This window comes from Anas acuta, chromosome 19, assembly GCF_963932015.1.
Source record: "Anas acuta chromosome 19, bAnaAcu1.1, whole genome shotgun sequence".
Lineage (NCBI taxonomy): Eukaryota > Metazoa > Chordata > Aves > Anseriformes > Anatidae > Anas > Anas acuta.
Window position 1 is genome coordinate 3,044,829 of NC_088997.1, and position 20,276 is coordinate 3,065,104.

General features: G+C 34.0%; 1 protein-coding gene across 5 annotated transcripts in view; it reads right to left on the reverse strand.

Annotated features, from left to right (window-relative positions):
- Positions 1 to 1,028: 1,028 nt before the first annotated feature.
- Positions 1,029 to 20,276, reverse strand: part of BRIP1 (BRCA1 interacting DNA helicase 1) — a 59,462-nt gene continuing 40,214 nt past the window's right edge. For 4 of the 5 annotated variants that reach the window (XM_068655868.1, XM_068655870.1, XM_068655869.1 and 1 more), the window contains 5 exons: positions 19,818 to 19,939; positions 8,603 to 8,715; positions 6,101 to 6,183; positions 3,796 to 4,122; positions 1,029 to 3,040 (listed from right to left, as the gene is read on the reverse strand). In XM_068655868.1, the coding sequence (XP_068511969.1) occupies positions 2,160 to 3,040; positions 3,796 to 4,122; positions 6,101 to 6,183; positions 8,603 to 8,715; positions 19,818 to 19,939 (1,526 nt within the window). In that variant the 3' untranslated portion in view covers positions 1,029 to 2,159. The remainder of the gene's footprint in view (positions 3,041 to 3,795; positions 4,123 to 6,100; positions 6,184 to 8,602; positions 8,716 to 19,817; positions 19,940 to 20,276) is intronic. The other variant, XM_068655871.1, reaches the window with a different exon arrangement.

Genomic DNA, 20,276 nt, shown 5'->3' on the forward strand with positions numbered 1-20,276 from the left:
TATTCTATGTATTTATATATAATTTAAAATATATCATAAAATAAATACTTTGTATTTCCCCTTAACATTCAACAGTAACCACTTAAAAAGAGATACTTTATCTACCTTTCTTTCACAGCTGTAGCCACATGCCCTAACTGTAGCTCTTCTTCGCCTGCATTGTCTCCGAACTTTCAATCCTTTAATAAATTCAAGATTTCATGATTACTTTAGACAGAAGAAATTGTATCAACCTATTATATACATAAGAAATTTTCAATAATTTAGCTTTTCCAGAACTAGAAAATCCAAAGAAATAATTCTGTAGCAACTCAGCTACAGTCAGGATTTGAGTTTGGTGAATCTCTGTATGAACACTTTTAAAGAAAAGTCTAGTATCTAATAAGCAAAATGTTGAGTTTTTACTAAACCATTATTATTCTTTTTAACATGTATTAATTTCATATAAAACGTAGACATTGCAAATTAATATAAAATATTTGACATGAAGAAGGAGCATATATATCCGCATATTAAGGAATTTCTAATAAAAAGCAAGACACAACACCAGATAGATTCAAGGAAGTCAAAATCTGCTCCTGATCAGGAAAGGAAGATGGACTTTTAAAGATGGTACATAAAGAGAGGCAAATCTGTGAAGATGACAATTAAGGGATAGTATTCCATGAGATGAGCAGACAAGCCACTAAACTTAAGTGATTTCTATTACCTATTTAGATGCACATAAACATAAAAAGTAGTTTGGTACAGGAAATTTGTTAGATCTTTAGATGTGTCATATGTTTAATTTGCACTCAACATCAGAGCTTGCTTCTGCACTATCAAGTGGGAGTGTGGAAGTAGCTAGCTAAAAAACATCGGCACCTGTTGACTGAGAGAATTCCATGAAACTTGAACCAAGAAGCATGGTCCTTACATAGCAGCAGTAAAAGAAAAGGCTTAACCAAATGTCTTGTAAGGAATATTGCAAGATAATGCTTGTTAAAGAAGTTTAACAATATCCTTAACACGCTTGCAAACACAGGATCTATTTTATAAAGGTGTATTTATTGTGCAAAGAGATACAATTTCAATCATTTTGATAAGAAAAAATTCACAGTTCTGCAGAGATGGTGACAGAATGTTATTTAGATGAACTCCTAAAGAAAATGACCGGTCAGCAATTTCACCTCAGCTCTCATCAGGATATACAGATACCTATAAATCAATCTTAAGATTGCAAAAATCTTGCATCTGCTTGTTAATACATGATGGAAATGAACAGTCTTTTCTTGAAAATCATGCATAATGTTTCATTACAGCAAAATCCTGGCTTATGTTTTGATTGCAGTAAATCAAATAAATGTTTAAATTGTTCACAAAAAAATAGTACACTGAGGCAGATTTAAAGTCCATTATGTACAAATTTACATTGTTATATGTGGCATAGAAAATATGGTTGAAGGGCAGAGGAGTACTTGTTTTGAAACAAATACATACAGAATCTGACCAAAAGATACAAAAGAAAAGAAAGGAAATTTTAAAAGAGTCATCAACTTTTATATAAAACAAAGAAAGACTATTTGAAGATGAATGTATTTGATGATGATGATGATGAGAGGCAAGTGTTAAGTACTGCTATTACACAGCCTCCAATGTGCTCATTTTAACAAAAGAAATTTGAGGGAAACAAGTGCTGAAGAACTTATCTATTTCAATATCCGTTCTTCATCTATCATGTTACTTGATCCACAAAAATGCTGTTATACATATTTAATAAAAATAATAAGAAATGAAAATAATCTTTTTTTGAAAATATATATATATTGATATTTTGCTTTCTGATGTGAACTCAACTGTTTGTATTTAATGGCAGACTAATTAACTCTGTAATAGACAAATCTTCTCTTCACCCTACAATTACAAGTAGAATTACTTGGGTTTCTATTCAGAATTTCCACACATGATGTTTGTCCTTTGACCACAAAGTTAGGGTGAAGAATCTGAATTATATCTACAGATAATTGCATGTTGCATGACTTGCACAGTGAAAAACAAAAACATAAAATGAACGATTGAGCTTGATAGTTACATATATTAGATGTTAACTAGAATGCCATTACTGCTCTATAGGGCGGCTACGTTATAAAGGCTGCTCCCTACATTTCCCATAGAGGCTGTCACTGTATGCTAGTATTGTTCAATAAAAAGGATGACACACCTTTATTTCGTGATCTGGAAAGACTGATTTTCCGTTTTTTGGTGTCCATCTCTTGAGATTCTATCTGCTCTGCTTCTATTCCACTAGTCATCTTTGCATCATTAACTGCACTATTCTTATTCCCATCGTTTTGCACTATTCCATGTAAACTTGTGTTTCTGTCATCATCATTAGCCATTTCTTTTGTTACAGTTAGTGTTTTTGAGGTATTGATAACAAAAAGATCATCAGCTACTGTGGATGTTCCACATTCACTCAGATTCTCATTTGTGTTACAGGCTGGATCTAGTGCTCTGATTTCCTGTTCCTCTGATTCCACATCATCATAGAGTTCTGGTGTGAAGTAGATACTCTCATCCTCATCCTCAGCTTCTGCAGATGCATTTAACGTTGAAAGTTCAGATTTCCCTCCTACAGAAGGAAGTTCACTGCAGGGCTCAGTTTGAAGCTGTAGCTCATCAAGATGCTCTTCGGCAACCGGAGCCTCAGTATTTTTAACTGAAAAATTAGTTGTTTCCAAATGTGATTCTGGTACACTTGGTTTATGTTCTGAAATGAATGATGACTGGCATTGATTTACACCATCAATAAGTTCACCAGCACTATTCACATTCTTCTTTTGTTCGCTGCTTGCTGTGGACATGCAGTTTGCAGCTACAGGCAAAGGCGTTGAAGTCAGTGGTTTAAAGCAGCAGTGTTCTTTCATAAAACCAGAATTAGTCCAATCATTCTTTTTTGCTCTCTCTATTTTAGTTGCAGGCGTTTTGGGTGTGGAGTCCATATGTTTTCTTCTTTGTGTTGCATTGTGAGAATGACTCCCTACATCAACTTTCTGGCCACCTGTGAAAAATCACAAAACATTAATTAATCGTATATGCCTTCCCCCTGCTGATTTACAGCATGTTTAGCACATCAAAATTACCACTGTTTTATTAGGTTTACAGATATTTTATAATACTCATTAAGATCCAATACAAACAAAAGCCCAGATGTTACAACTATCTTTGCACATGAATTGTCTTAATGAAATCAATAGATTAACTGGCCCATGTAAAGTGAGAGCATATGTACAACTGGATTTAAAATCTGTATTTTTTATGCTTTGTACTCTTATGTTATTTACATCTTTTTTACCTGAAGTGAAATGATAAGCTTTCCTAAAATTTAGGAATGGATGGATAGTTACTAGTAAAGCTGTTACAGAAAAAGATTGAATACAAGGCGTCTTACTATGTCTAAACAACAGACATAGTTTGAATCAAAGCACTTGTCTTGCAATAATGCTCAAAATATGTTTGAAGCACACAAATTTAAATTCTCTTCATATTTTTCAATTACAAAGGCAAATTAAGTGAAAATAGTTTTGATCGTACTATAAACTTCTCAAATATTATCAATTGTTTTAAGACAACCAGATGGAATGACAACTAATTTCAGTACGTTGAGCGCAGCTTATAACATTTGTGAATAATTATCATGTTGTACTATAACACTCAAGTAATTTTAAAAAACATTTGTTTCTTCCAAAAAAAGAGGTGACTGGACATTTGAAATTGTTAATGAAGTCCTTTTTTCCCCACAGGAAATGAACGTACTTCGTTTCTTTGCTGCCGTGATATTACTGGGCTGATTTGATGTTGCAGGATTAATTGAATTGATGGGTGTAGTAAAATGAGTATCTGGGACCAAATTTTGCTCCTCACTTTTAACAGGAACATCTGGTGACAGCTGAATAGTTGCCTCCTGTTGAGAAGCTGATGACACGTCTTTTGAATTTGAAGGTACATGGAGAAATTCACTACTACACGGTGATGAACAATCAATGCCTTTCTGGTTTCTTTTAGCAAATGCTTGCAAGGATTCAAGTGCACTACCAAAATTTTCATGATGCCGGACTTGTTGGCGAATCCATTTAGATAATCCTAAGGGGGAAGGGGGGGGGGGGGAGAGAGAAAAAGAAAGTGTTACCACAAAACTATATCATATATACTATTTACTGATGTGAAATAGCATCTAAATATTGCAAATACATCTGCATATGTACAGCATACACAGACTCAAGTATTTCAAGTAAGATAATGTATGACCTCCTTTCAGGGCTGGGAACTTGATTCAATGAATGACACTATTAATATTTTTCTTTCTTATACAAAGAAATAAAAATGAACCAGCACCTTTACCTTTTTCAGTAACACTCTTTTGAAATTTAAACTGCTGCACTGCAAAAACACCATTAGAATTCTTTTATACAAGGGTGTTCACTTTGCTTGTTATCATGAATTATTAATAATTTACATAGAGTACGCCTATTTATTGTCATACCAATAGAGTATGACAAAAATTAGAATTAAATAGAATGAAGTTTTTACAACTTCTTATTAGATAATGTAAGATATAAAGAAATAATCACAACTACCCAATAGCAAAAATATAATGCAACATAACATTTAAATGCAAGGCAATATAACACCGTTGTACAGTCATCATTTTTAGAATTCTCATATAGCAGAAGTTTTAAACCTAATAGCTATTCAGATGATATTGGAACACACAAGAATGGAGTAAAAAATAACTTTCTTAATAAAAATGTAATGTTTTTAAATTCATTGAAATTTTATTTTAAATACCAATTGTTTAAAAGTCTCTGACAAAAGAGAACTCGATTCTTCTGTGGAGTTTTGCTTTTTAGAAAAAATACTTATCAAATCTTAATCATATTGATTTTATATATTTTTATAGATATACATTCTGTTTCCTTAGATAATTTAAATATAAAGATAATTTGATAATATGGATAAAATTGATTGTGTGTGTCTTTTTACATATGCACACACTTATCTAAAGAAATTGGAGTTTGTGTATCAATTTTATATATAAAAATTGTTATTTATACAACTCACATTTTTGTATTTTATAAAGAGTTATATATATATATCTCAACTATATATGTGTATATTTCCATTTCCTTAGAGAACTTGAATTTATTTTTATTGTAAAAGACATATCAGAAAATTGTTTGAAAATTGTTTGACTTGTACTATGGTGGCTGAGCTCCATCTGCTGACTAGACAGCAACACTGTCTGTTTACTATGTCCTTTTACCCATTCCTTCTATACAGGGCAGGAGCAAAGATACATAATTCATTCCTAAGCAGTTCCTTCCTTTTTTTTTTTTTCCTCCCTTTTCTATTAAGATAGTATGCATGTTCTGTTTTGTTTTATCTATATTTATTTCCAGCCAGTATAAAAATACAAACAGAAGTTACTTTTTTGCATATTGAGCATTTAGGGGTTCCCTGTAATAGGAACAGCCCAGGCCTTTACCTGTTCTTACCTAAAAATTTAACTACATTAAATTCAGACTGCTAACTCAAATCATTAAAGCTCCTTATCAATGCAAAGTATACATCCACTAGAGATGTATCCAACATCCAAATAAAAATCTATTGCCTACCTTTTTCATACATACATATACACACTCACCTGTGCACACATATGTGTATATATACCCTACTTATATTTAATATGCAAAGATTCAGAGTGCTAAGGTATTTATTTATAAGCAAGAATAAGAAAGAATTCTTAAATTCTTCATACTGAAATTTCTGTATCATGATCTGCATACATACAAAAGGGAAAGGAAATTAAATTAACTGAATATTGGTACCAATGCATTTTCAGAGCACTTAATGAACTAGTGATATTAAGTGCAGTTTTAGGCTTCTAAGTTTCAAGTAGACATTTCAAGTTTAACAGCTATACTTTGTTATGGCTTTCCTTACTCACCTAGGAGTGAAAGAAAAATATAAAAAAAAAGTTGTTTTTTTTTTTTTTTGTTTGTTTTTTGTTTTTTGTTTTGTTTTGTTTTGTTTTGTTTGTTTTGGCTTTTTAACAGCTTACCTGTTATGTACTTGTTAGGGTTATTCCGGAAGCGGTCATCGACTAGAATAAGAGCACCCCAATCACTTCTATGTCGTATACACCTACAGGCAAGCGATAAACAAAGAGCATATATATAATATAATATATATTATATGCATATAATCAAAAACTGTGGGAATCAGACAAGAGGAACTGCAAAATGTCAGCCTGCTGGAGTATGCAAAAACATACAGAAAGTGCTTTCCTACTCTCTTGCAACTAAAAAAAGTACATTATGAATGCAAAAACTACACTATCAGAGTATATCATGGAAGCTTAATTTTCATGGACTTCTTGAATTTACTATATAAAGATAAATAAAATAAATACAAATACTTAGCAGCTAATCAAGCCATATATTATTTGTTTTCCACTCTTAACTGGATAAATTAAATACTGAAAGTTGAACATGTAAGAGTGTAAAAGAAAACAAAATGGACTGATACAACGGCCTGCAGTTTTTTTAAATAACTATGCACTTTCATAAAGAAATGTAAAATTCTGCAAATCAAAGCTGAGTGATACTGTTAAGTTTGTAACTGAGTCGTTACAGGCATACAAAAATATTCCAATATTCACTTCACATGTGTTGATATTTTCAACATTATTTGGATTTCTATACACTGCCTCCCAGAAAAAAAAATATAAAAGAACAGTAATAACATAAATGAAATGTTGAAAAGAATCTGTCTGTAATAGCTTCGGATTATTATTCCCATTTCATAAGAAGAGGGCAACTTTTGAAAAAGATGTACATATGTACATGAAAACACAAGCGTAACAGTCAGGCATTAAAATGGGAGTGACAAGGTTGGTCAAGGTTGGTTTCCTCCAAATAAATTTGTATTTGAAGTCTCTCCACGGTCGGAAAAGTTACCACAACTTCTTTAAGGAACAGACTTCTTCCCACTTTTCATTTTTCATTGGTTGATTAAGTGTTAACTCATAGTTTAAATGAATGACACAAACCGGAGAGACGTCCTACACTTTTTAGGAAAAGCAGCACTGCAACGAATTCATAGCATGGTTGTCACCTGGCCATTCACACCATCTGCTATATTCCCAAAGGCTGCTATTTCATTTCATGGTCTTGTGTTACTTTGTATAATGTAACAGCACTGAATTAAGAGAAAAGTGCCAGACTGAAGACTAGCGTGTTTCTGCTCACTTCTACCCCTGCAGGCATCTTTGCAGCAAGAAGCTTGTATCTACAGCAACTACTTGCTGCAGTTTTCAGAATGAGCTACATTCTGGTTTATATCACCTTAGTAGACTGCTCTGTTTTTATAAAAATAGTCATCGTATGCTGTCATCCTTCACCAAACCGCAGTTAGTAAAGACTTAGTCTAACGATACTATACACGACTCACACATTTATTTCAGAATGGAAGTCTATTCTTTCCCTTTAAGTTTAGACCAGCATGAGTTCATTCACATAAATTATACAACAAGCAATTTTCACTAAAGCTAGAATTAAGTTAAAACTCCCATCGGTGACAAAACTTCAGATTCATTTCTTACTGTTAGAATTCCACCACCTATTTTTATTTCTTTCTTAACAACTGTTAACAAATGGTCTTATTTTGCGAAGTGAAATCTAAGAAATCAGACCTGTAACAAGAATTTACAATGAGATTTTATTACTTAAGACTATATTCTCAAGTTTCTTTCCAAACTATCCATTTATGTTATTATAACTGATCTATAAATCTGTGTCTGTGCCTCTATCATGCAGACATATATCACACATACATCTATAACAGATGTATAACATTCATGACAGATACAGATGATAGACTGTATCTACGTATATATATGATAAACTTTTTTGGAGAAGGATGAATTAATTCTATCCTGTTAATAAATTTTAGGTTTTTGTATTTTTCCTTTTGAGAAGGTAAGTTATACCACTTCTAAATCTGGAAAAAGATCAGTAAGCATAATTGAATTGACCTTTTGCAAAGGTCTTAAAAAAAAAAAACCATACTATTTCTCCCTTTAAAAAAATACTTGGAAGCTAAACATCAAACAACTCTTCTAAGCCCACCAAGAGCAATAATTAGTATAATTATATAATATATATTATATATAATCTAATATAAATACAATGTATAATATATATAATATATTATGAATATCACTATATATATAAGACCTAAGAGAATTTTTGTTTGGTTTATGAGTTCAAGAATTATTTTTCTCTGCAAATGCTTTCCTTTCTGTGTATCTGGACTAACAACAACAAAAACTGCAAACAAACTAAAGCAGAGTCCGAATATAAAATGAAAACTCGGAGTTATAACAACACAAATACACAACATGTTCTGCCAGTACAGAACAGCTGAAGACTTGATTTCTGTAAAAAGATTTTTGGCCTGGTTATTCCTTGTGTGCTAACAATGAGGAATTAATCAGTGAAGATGTCACAAACAAGAAGTTCTACAAATAAGTATGTTTTTATTTATGTTCAGTTTATCTCACCTTCCCAGGGCCTGGTTCAGAGCCCTGTAAGCTTGAATTTCATACCACTGACTCCCTGGTAAAAGGCCTCTCGAATTTTTGTGCTGGTCATTGTACTTCCTCTTTAATTCAACCTAAGAAAGAAATCACAATATGTTGTTTTTAATAATAGTTCTGAAATAGAAATATTCTAAAAAGGGAAAGGAATCAGACATCGATAAAATAAGCAAATATATAAAGGAAAAAAGGGAGCTTGTTAGATAAAATAGCAGGCTAGAAACAACATTTCAATCCCATTTCCAATTCCATAGAAAGTTTTGTCCAGATCATAAATAAATGTGATTTTCCCAACCAAGCCATTGTTTGTTCACATTACATTATGGCCAACTAAACTAAGCATGATGGCCTTAGTCAAAATTAAGGCCTACCTCAAGACAAAAATAACTCTGGGTCTCAGCTCTTGCCGTTAGAGTCATTTACCTAAGAACCACAGATCACCAAAACCTTCTGAAAAAGGCTTAACGCCGCATCTGAGCTTATACCATGGAGCCACTGACTTTCTAACTCTTGCAACATGCACAGATCAGAAAGACAAAAACTAATACAGATTCAACTCAAATAACAGCAGTTCTCCTGTCTCTCTATCAAAGCAGAACACCCCTGAAAGTGAAGGGGCTTCTGAAGCAGGCTCCTCTTTGGGAAAAATGCCATCTCCCAGCTGCTCCCAGGGCAGCTCCGACACGAACCGCAGAAGAAATTCCTCAACTCTCCTTTCTTATCGTGTGGATAACGACCCATAACACGCCTGACGTGAGTTTGAACAAGAATTTGTTACTTGGACATTATACACACTTTAACATATATCAGAAGAATTTATTATTATTATTGGGAACAGGGGATTTTTTTTTCCCCCCAATAAACAAACATAAAACTACACCAGAAAGGGTCTTTCCATTGCTCTTTTGTACAGTATTAACCTTTCTAAACTGACAAGCGAAAGGACACGCTTCAGGAGAGAAAACAGCAGACTTCTAACCTCTTCTGACAGGTAACTTTCAAGTTGAATTTGGATAAGAAATCTTATTTTATGTACTTATGCCCTTTAAATTGCCTGTCAAATTTACAAATTCAATCTTTACAGCCAGAAAGTAAATTCAGTTTGATTTCACAGATTTAATATTTGTTCCGGTCACTCAGAATCTATTGACTGGCACAACAGTTTTCCCTCATAATTTTCAAAACAGAAGATGATTTCTTCTGAACACTTAGGCACATTAATACCATTTTGTAAGAAGGAACTTGTATCCAGACCTTTCCACAGATGTAAATACTGCTTGGAGAAACAACAGAGTGTTCCTCAGCATTTCAAATTAGGTAGGACATTAGAAAATTTCATTAAAGTCTTTAAAACATAAGCATTAGCAATAATGCTCCTGTAAGTACTTTGCACTTGTCTTCTCGCCCTGGTGATTTTTCTAACAATTTCCTCTACTGAAGAAATTCTGTTACCAGTAAGGTTTTGGCCAATTGTAACAAATGTGTCCTACTCCTCTAGCAGGCTATTCAAAGCAGTATTAGAATAACCAGTCATATGTCCTATACTTAAAAAAAGAAAAAAAAAAAAGATGTTTCAATTATGTGCATAAATAAACCACTGAAGATCACCTGCATTATGATACCCTGTGAACAGAATCCATTACAGTTACATTCCAATACATATTAGCATTATGCAAACGTATACAACTTCTAAGCATATCAATGATGACATTTAATTTTTCAAATTATATAGAAATCAGTATTCACTCAGTCTAAATTTGTAATGGGTCTTTAAAGCCTATTTTTTCTACCTTAATTAAGAAAGGCCTAGCAGAAAATAAACATTTGGTGTTCTCACTTCGACAATCACGTCTCAGCATGAGACGACAACTTACATTGCTAAGAGTTCAGTTTTCATCAGAAGTCTAGGAAAGGTAAAAGGCCAGGCCATGTCATTTTAATGCAATCAGAATCTATTTCATTGTATAACTCTTACATTATCAAACATCAAATCAACGCCCAATTCAAAATGACATGTTGCATATGTGAAAAAGCCAGTCTCTCCTGCTAGCAAATATCCTAAATGTGCAGTAAACCACAGGCTAGAAGGGATTAGTTAAAATGTCAGAAGACAGCCTTTTACTTTTACCTGTTCATCCTTAAAAATATACTCTTAGCTATCAGGCATGCTTTACAGACAAATAGCTTCAGCAAGCAGCAGCAGAAGGCCCGTGGCAAGCTCTGCCATCTTGTAGCTGTCAGACAGATTAGGCTTTGATCTATCTGGGAGGTCATGGTCACATTCACATTTACTGAAGTCTAACAGCATTATACCTGCTAACTGCTCGTTCTTTTAATGCTTAATTAGTTCGACATCTTTCACTATGGAATATTAGCTGAGAAACAGCAAGAAAAAATAAATGTCACGAACAAACTTTGTCTTTCATGACTTGGAAAAATCTTTTGAGGTAATTTCTATGACAATTTCAAAGAATTTTAGTATGTGTTTTGCTAATTACGATTGAAAAATAATTTTTTCTTCAACAATAACAAATGCATTAAACATTCAACAACATTCTTTCTATTAGATTCTAAGCATTGACAACTCACAAAAAAACTGTGGCAAACTGTGCTTCAGCTGAAGAAACCCTGACTTATTCAGGTAATACATAAAGGATTCAGGTAATGCATAAACAAGTAAGCAAAGTGGATTTATATTGTGCTTACTATATTAGTCAGCTTATGACGTGACACTCAGAAGACCAGCAGAGATGGTTTTTGAACCTCAGACTAACATGCAGGTTTACATACAGGAGCCTGCAGCATGGCTTTTGAGCAATACGACAGGCTGAAGCAGACCTATTCAAAATTAACTAACAGTAAGGTATAAAAATAGCAATCTATTATAAGCTAATTGTTTATGCAGAAAAATCAATGGTTGGACAATAAAATGAAAGCACTGCTTTTGTTCCCTGAGAATTGAGTTCTTTCAGTTCTGTAAATACAAGACCTCTCCTTATTTTGCAGTAATAATTACAACTTGAGATAAGGAAATTTGAAACAAAATGTCAGTGTATTTTAGATATCTTCATCTACATGCACATCATCATGCTAATTTACTACTGAAGCAGTTTTAAGGAGAAAACATTTAACCTACAAAGAGTAAGAACTATTGTACTAGACTATAAATTACATTTTTAAGAAGGAAAACATTTTAGAATCATTTTATCTCAGCCAAAGAACAGAACTTCAGAGCTAAGAGCTACCAGAAAAGCCAAGGACTAGAGAATGTGTCTGGGACATTACCAATCATAACCAGATTTCTGTAAACCCGTTTATCAATGCAATTATCACAACCTGAAGGTTAAATGGGCTAAACCACAGCACAGCATTTAGTATTTTGCTCAATTTAAATCTATAAACTGTGGTTGGTTTTACTTCATCTGGCAAAGTTTCAGAAATTTTAGATGCAATAACCAATTTAAACTTCATTTAACCAATTACAGTGCTATACTTTGCTGCAATAAGAAAGAAACAAACAACAAAAAAATCTAAGCTATTTCTAGTAGTTAAAAAGCCAGGCTTGTTCTTTAACAAGGTATCACTTCACTAACATGTCCAATTGACTCCCATTTTCTCTGGTAGATTAAAATTGACCTCCAGGTTGTAACCTATGGGATTACAAACCAGATTACTCAGAAGTCTAAAGACAAGACAAGTTCATGAACACAACAGCAACACTGTGAGCAGTGTTAAACCTGCATCTGTCTTTAGATCAGCATCTAGCAGCATCGTGCCATGTTAAAGAAAGGGAACTGCTGAAAGAAAAAGGGCAAATAAACTTGGAACTGGATCAATACACGCAGACGCAAGCGCAGTACGTGTAGACACATGTCGAAGCTCATGGCCTCCACTCCTCAGCACTCTCCTCCATTTATCTTCCAAGAAATTAAAAAGAGAAAATGGATACAAAGGTTTTCTAGCTTTGCATTGACTTGTTTCTCTGGTTTTAGGAAGGGACAAATTGTCATGAAAATAAAGAATAAAAGAATATTGTTTCTGTCATCCAGCAAACTTCAAAACCCATAAAACCCATTTGCTTTTTTTTTTTTTTTTTTTTGTAAACATCTAATTCCCCACTTCCCAACATCAAACAAACAAAAACCCATGTGATCACCTCATTTTCTGCATTCATCCCCCACCCCCTAAAAGGACATAAAAACATTTTTTAAACAAATCTACTTTCTTCGAAATTTCCTGTGTCCAGTTAGAGTCTCTCCTCCACCTGAAATAGCAATAATTGGAATTCTCCAGGAACACGCTTGCCATCTACTTTCCTCCTGACAAATACCAAGTAATCATAAAAGTTCGCAAGTGCAGGAAAGTAAAAGACATGAAAACCCATTTATTCTCTATCTGAAAACCCTTAAACGGAAGAAGCATTAAATAGTGAAGCATTTGACCTTTTTCCCCTTCCTTCCAAAGTAGCAACAACATCTGGGACATTTAAGACTAAATAACGCACATCTATGGACCTGGCTGAGTCACAGGGCATGCTTCAAACATCCACACTCCTCGGAGACTTGCTGATAGATAAATCTAAACACAGCAGCTCCATTTTTTAGGCCACACAAGGAAGATAGGGTAGGACGTCATCTTCAAATGTTCCAGGCATTCCAAGTGCAAACGGTGTTAACACAAAACAGCATGAAATAAGCAAATGCTCATCATCCATAATTTACCAAACTAGATTGTGGATATGACAATAATTTATTAAGGTAATTCCAACCATCTCGTACCTCTAAGTATGGTCATCAGACATAAACAACACACTATGCTTTCACATACAAATACATTTAAAAAAAAAAAAAAAAAAAGAATAAAGAAAAGAAAACTGAGCAAAATAATACCATATACCATGAATAAAACATCATTGCCTGGTACTTTTTAGTGCTCAGTCATCTTTAGGATGCTGCTGGACAGCTCTGCACCTATCGCCCTCCCAGGGCTGCCACTTGCAGGGGCCACCAACTGACATCTGTTCTATGCATCCAAGCCAAATCAGACTCCAAATAGTTCAGGGCACCTTTTCCACCTGAAAATTTCTATGTAAAAATGTGCCTCCCTCTAAAAATAGTGAATAATACAAGGAAAACCATCATCTCTGCAGACCTAGATCTCATGCTGGCTATCTCACCAAGTCTTGCACCCGAATGGTTCCCCTGGAAAGACAGATACCACGTGTCCATGGATGTAAACAGTGCAACATCTCTTGCATAAATAAAGATGCAATTAGAGCTAGGAAAAGTTACCAAAATACAGAATGGAGACCAAAATAAAAAATCATGGAGGTGACAAGAAAGAAACTACATATGGAAAAACACCGCCTGTTTCCCCATAATCCTCCAACAGTTAATAACGAGGCATCACTTATAAAATAAAGCCAAACAGCCCATCAGCAAATGACAGCACAGCACAGTCTCTGACTGCTGAACACTACCTTCAGTGACAGAAGAACAGCAGTACCACTTCACGCAAAGCCATATTTCCCTTATTTTGAATTCACAAGGTATTTTATGACTAAACGCTTCCCAAGTATTCTCACTCTTAATCCCAGTGTTAAAGAGATGGGGAGCTTATGTAATGTTGTAACCGCTGAACACTTTTAGTATTGTCAACTACACCATGTGGCATCTCAGCGATCTTGAAGTTTCACGGTTTGACAAATCTTGTAGCACATTCACCCCAGGCCTATCTACTCATCTCAGGCTTGTAGGCTTTGAGGGACTGCGAACAAGTGACTTGATTAAAATCTAATGCAACCAAAACTCTCCTCTGAAGAGAAAATTCAATCCATTTCCAGTGAAGCGGAAGTGAAAAAAATCAAACAGGCTCCCTAGAGGTACAACGCTGCTGCATACGCTCAGTGGCACTGCGTCTAAGGTGAAGTGGTAAGTGTCAGTCATCCTTACAAATCCCCAAGGTGATAGCTTCACTTTTAGAGCTTTCAACATACTTTGACAGTAAAGTAAAAACTTAAAGGTCAACCCTACTTGCTAAGGATAAGATAAACACAAGAAAATCACTTTGGAATTTTTTATGGATCATAAAAGTAAACTATTAAAGGTAAAGGAAAAGTTCTGATTCGTTGTATTATTTATCCACAGGCTTATCTTCCGGATATATTCAGAGATGATTTCTGTGATCTGTGCCAACATATTGACATCAGCCTTGCACCGGCAGAAGAGAAATGCCAACTGCTCATCTTGCACATTAAACTGAACTTAAATGTTACCTCTCCTAGCTAGAGGAATGCTGTATTCAACAGGATTTTGCAGCTACTCACATGAGTTAAGCCTGTGCTTAAGAAGAGTGCAGATGGCTTTGACTTTTTACAGCCATTCTCATTTAAAGGAAAACTGGGAAGTGAAAGGCTTTTGAGATATCTTACTGCTTCACACTGACATAAGAAATTGCCACACCACCACATTTTCTGCATTGCTTGTGAAGCCTTAGAGCAAGGCAAACCAGAACCTCACCTCACTTTGAATTTTGGATATGAAGCAGAAGTATTTTTGAAGTGATTCAAAGCCATGATGGAATACATAGAGTGCACATTATGTTTCTCCACTCATAGGTACACAAAATAATCATTTTCATATACGATTTTATTTTCCTACACAATAGTATGCAAGAAAATTATTTCATTAACCATTTCTCTAGCACACTTCCTCCATTAAATGAAGAAAATATATGTAGGCTTAAAAATAGCCACAAGGACTAGAAACTAGCTTAAATCTAATGAAAAATTTCATTATTCTGAAATGGTACAAATATCTCAAATTTTTTGATCCCTCAAGAAATGAGAAAGGAACTTCAGCCTTACAGCTGCAAATTTTTGGTACCATTAAGCTGCACATAACCAAGAAAACTGTAATTGAAATAATGTGTTCCACCACGTTTCACAAATTATGTTGCTGGGAACAATAAAGAAAGTATTTGCCGTCTTAGTTCATATTCACACTGTAGCAACTATGGGAAATACTTCTCATTAATGGCAAACTCAGTTACTGTTCTTGAGTAACATCTCTGCACAGAAAGCCTAGCCTTATCAAGTTTATTTTCCTTGCATATCTATTAATGTGGAAGTGTTCGACTGCCTTTTCCTCTATATTTTGGTAAGTTCTCTTAGCTGTTATATGATTAAGTACACTCTGCTGTACTACGATCAAAAGCATCTGGAAAGGTGGAAGCGAAGAAATGCTCTCTGGGAAAGTTAGCTTAATGCTTGCACTTCAGAGTCGCCCATTATCAACATTTCACAGCAAGTTCCTTTATTTTCACATCCCCAAGGTAAGAACAGTAAATTATGACTCAAACTAAGCAAGTCACACTTGGCTCCAAAATCAGATTTTCCTACCTCTGGTTTCAGGTCCCAGAGGTGGGCAGAGGAAATCCTGGTCACAGCCAAAGAAGTCATTTTTGGCTCCGAAATAAATTTTCCTGCTTCACTAGAGCCAAACCCTACCATTGAGAGTACCATAGCTTTAAGCAATACTTTAACGTTTCTTTCATATATTTTGCTTTAGCAATTTGATTCTCCAGCAATATGAAACCATTTTCAATAATATAGAATTAAGGGTTTGGCCTCTGTTCCTTAAAACAGTATTGTTATTATCAAGGACACTTACGAACCCTAATCATTTCCTTCTTCCTAATGCTGACAAAGTATTTTAGACTCTTCTCTTCGTGAAATTAAGTAAGCTTAAGATTCTATGTGCCTGAAATTCTTAAATGAGCAACTGGAAAAGACCAAATGCTTGCCATTTCTACCAGAAGCTGTGGCATACATTTAGAACAAGCATATGAATATATTATACATCATACTTGACAGTGAGTTTCTTGACCAAGTGAAGACTGATGTCCAGATCCAAAATGCTACAATTCAAAATATATAACAAGTTAATAAATAGTATGTTAGCATCAGATAACATGTATATGGGATTACACATCTTTTTCTGTCGCATTATTTATGTTCTCTAATATTACAGTTCACTGGTATTAGCATCAAGTTACAAATCATAAAATATATTTAGAAAGCAGGTTGATCACAGATGAGTAATATTAGTGGAGATGAGCCAACATCAAGCTGCCAACATAAAATACTGCTCTCCTAAGGTACAATTCAATAAACCCTTATGATTGTGCACAGTTCTAGTAGTATTAAAGGGATTACTCACACAAGTAAAAGCTACATGCAGGAGTAAGGGGTTATAGCATTGAGCCTTAAGAGAACTTTCATTAACCCAAAAAGCAGACATGCAAGTGTATTTTCATGTAAAAACAGCATTTTTTAGTTATTTAAACCTACCCCAGAAGCATCATTCATGGATTTTCAAGGGAATTGTTAACCTCTTGCATTTTCTATTTATAAAGGATGTCGTTATTAATAATTAGTTTCTTCAGTACAGCTACTGAGCATCTATTGCTATGTAAAACAATAAATGTAACTGTTTACAATTGGATATCTAAATAGGTCTAATTTGACTTTTGTCACTATATTTTGAATTTCCTTCTGTCTACTCAAAACCCAAAGTGTGCTCAAATTTTCAAATCTGGAAGTTTCAAAATTTTTAGTATTTAAGCTATGTTCTTATTTAGCTAACCAACTATTTCATCAAAACAAATGTCTTAACTAGCCTACAAACTTTAACCATTTCATTTTGGAACATAACATATTCTAAAATCCTACCAAAAAAAGGGATAAAACAGCACAGAAACATATTTTCTAATATTTAAGAATCTGATTCTTTTAACCCCAGGAAAGAAAAAGAATAAAAAAAATAGAAAAACTTGTTAACAAGTAGAAACATTTAAATTAAAATCAGTCATCCTAAAAAAAAAAAAAAAGCAGTTGGTTGTACTTGGAAGAGAGAATCTATGTATTCCTAGTATGATGAGCACTATTAATATGCCTTGAATACAATAGTGAAAAGAAAAATATATATTTCATAAAATACTGCAATTATCTTCCTTATAGCCTTATAAAATTATTTCCACTGAATGATTTCCTTGTCTACCCTTCTTCACCCAACTGACAACGTGAGCTTAAGTAGTAAAGCTACTTTTTTTTTTTTTTTTTTTTTTTTTAAAAGGTATCTTCTAAACTTAAAGCTTTGGACAAAACAGGGCATTAGTCAATTTACAGGGAAGCACTTCTAGCTGGATATCACTTTGAATCCAAGCTGTTGAGCAAAAGATGTGTTTATAGTAAGAACAATTTCCCCTAGCAGTATTCTAGGAGCACTACCACACAATCAGCCAGCTCCTCAAATCCGACGCTGAGAGACCAGTGCATGCCCTTCTCTCATCTAGAATTGATCAGTGCAGTGCTTTGTGCATTATCATATCTAAATATACACACACCAACCTTTAGCTGCATGCAATTTGGCAGCTACTGTTGCTATCCTTACTTAAAAATTTAGAGATTTTCTTCAGTGTAATTTAAAAAAAAATAATAGTTGAACCTAACCTTAATATTTGGAATTGTTATCAGTAATGGAACGTATTGCCCAAATCCCTATTATATTACATATTTGGTTGTACCTAAAGGGAAATAGAATGCAATTATTTTAACCTTAAGGAACATAATCCTCTACAAACACAATTCACCCTTGACACATTCTTTTCAATTTTATTTTGTATTATTTAGAATACAAGAATATTGACTTTCTGGAAGCCATTTAGAGTAAACTTTAAGAGTTCCAGCCCTACTGCAGGCCAAGTATTTCCAAAATACCATTTCAGTGTTCACTTCAAAAACAAAGCATTTCTAACTCTAGAAACTGTGCTAAATATTCTTTGAACATAAATGTTTTTATACTAAAGCACAGTGTGTTATGTTTTAGTGGGACAAAAATGTTATGGCTGAGTAAGTGCCTCAGGAAAGTTACACCAACAGTAAAAGAACATCGCACTGGGCAGACACCACTAACATAACCTTACTTGTCCTCATAGGATGTGGGGTTTTTCTACCAAGGCTTTAACTACGCACATGCCATAGACAACAAAGAAGTCTTTGGTTGTCCACTTAAGCCCGGAACACAACTCTAAAACCAAAGCTGAGGCAGTTTGGGCTTTGAAGTGCAAACCTATTATTTTCCTGTTTGATTTGGCATTATTAATAACCAGAATCCGTCTGTTTCTGATTTCTATTCTGTGATATTTGGTTCTTAGCTTCATGAAGTAGCCTCAAAAAGCCGAAAAAGGTACACAATAAGATAAAGCAGTGATGGTGGCTGTTATCACTGACAATTGCCAGCAACTAAGTGGCATGCACTAAGCTTATTTTCAGTGATCTTAAATACCAGTTAATTATATATGTATGTTGTTGTTTTTTTCAGTAAGTAGAAAGCAAATCTAGAAAAACACTTTTCCATTAAAGTTAGAAGACACTTAAATTATCAAAAAAGTAATACCCTCAGTTTCCAGGAGGAGGTAACATTATGTCATAATTTCTTGACTCAAAATCTCAAGCTGATAAGCAGCGTTAGCTTTGAAAAAGTTTACACTTCCACTCTCAGTTTAAATGGGAAGCGTCACACAGTTACACTGAAGAAGGGAATAGGAATGAGAAAGGTGACACACTGCAATCAATAACGGAGTGTGTGAAAGTGAAAACAGTGTGAAGCAATCATCTTTATTTTTCCATGTATTTTCTGAAATAGTCTTCTAATCAATCTGAATGCCTTACTTAAAATAGTATTTTCCCACAGTGCTTATCCTATATTTTCACAACCAAATGCCCCATAAAGTAAAGACAGAAAGTAACTTTATTTCTATATGAATGGTATAAGATTTTGCATATAAAAACAGACAAGATGGAAACAAGTACTGTGGTTAGCAGGAGATGAAGCTAATAAGCACTCTAACAATGCAATAGCCTTCACTAACTATGTCAAAAAAACTTACAATACTTTTACCTAGCACATTATATATTTATTTAGTTAGGTCCGCAAGATATGCTGTGCTGTTCCTCCTCTTTCTGTGTAAAAGGTAACTTAAAGAATTCAAATGAGACTGACAGGAGTAAGATTACATAAGGGTAAACACTTCAAATAAATATTTTGTGCACGTTTGGTATTTTAAACACGACATAAAAATAATGTACAACTCTTTCAATTAGGTATTGATATCCTACCTGAAGGTCTTTCACATTTGGAAACGGAATACCTATGGTTACAACTGCTCGGGCATTCTCATCACAGAAATCCAAGCCTTCACTAACTTTTCCTCTGCATACAGCTATAAGGAGTGCTCCATCTTGAACAAGCCAAAGAGGGATAGACATCATTCCCATTGATAAACTGAATATTAGAAGAAAGTTTCAGCAACAGTTTTTAAAAAACAAAACATAATATAGCACAATACACTGTACCTGTATGGAAAAGATAGGGAAATTTAAAATTGGGGAGATTTTGTTAAAAGAATGAGATTAACTCATTTTGATTGATAATACTGTCATTATGAATATGAGTAACAAAATAATTTTGCATCATATGATACAGTGGTACTTAATTATGCATGAACCATATGAATCTACTACAAAGTTTTAAATATTAAACCTTCAATTGTGCATTCCAAAACCCATACCATTTAT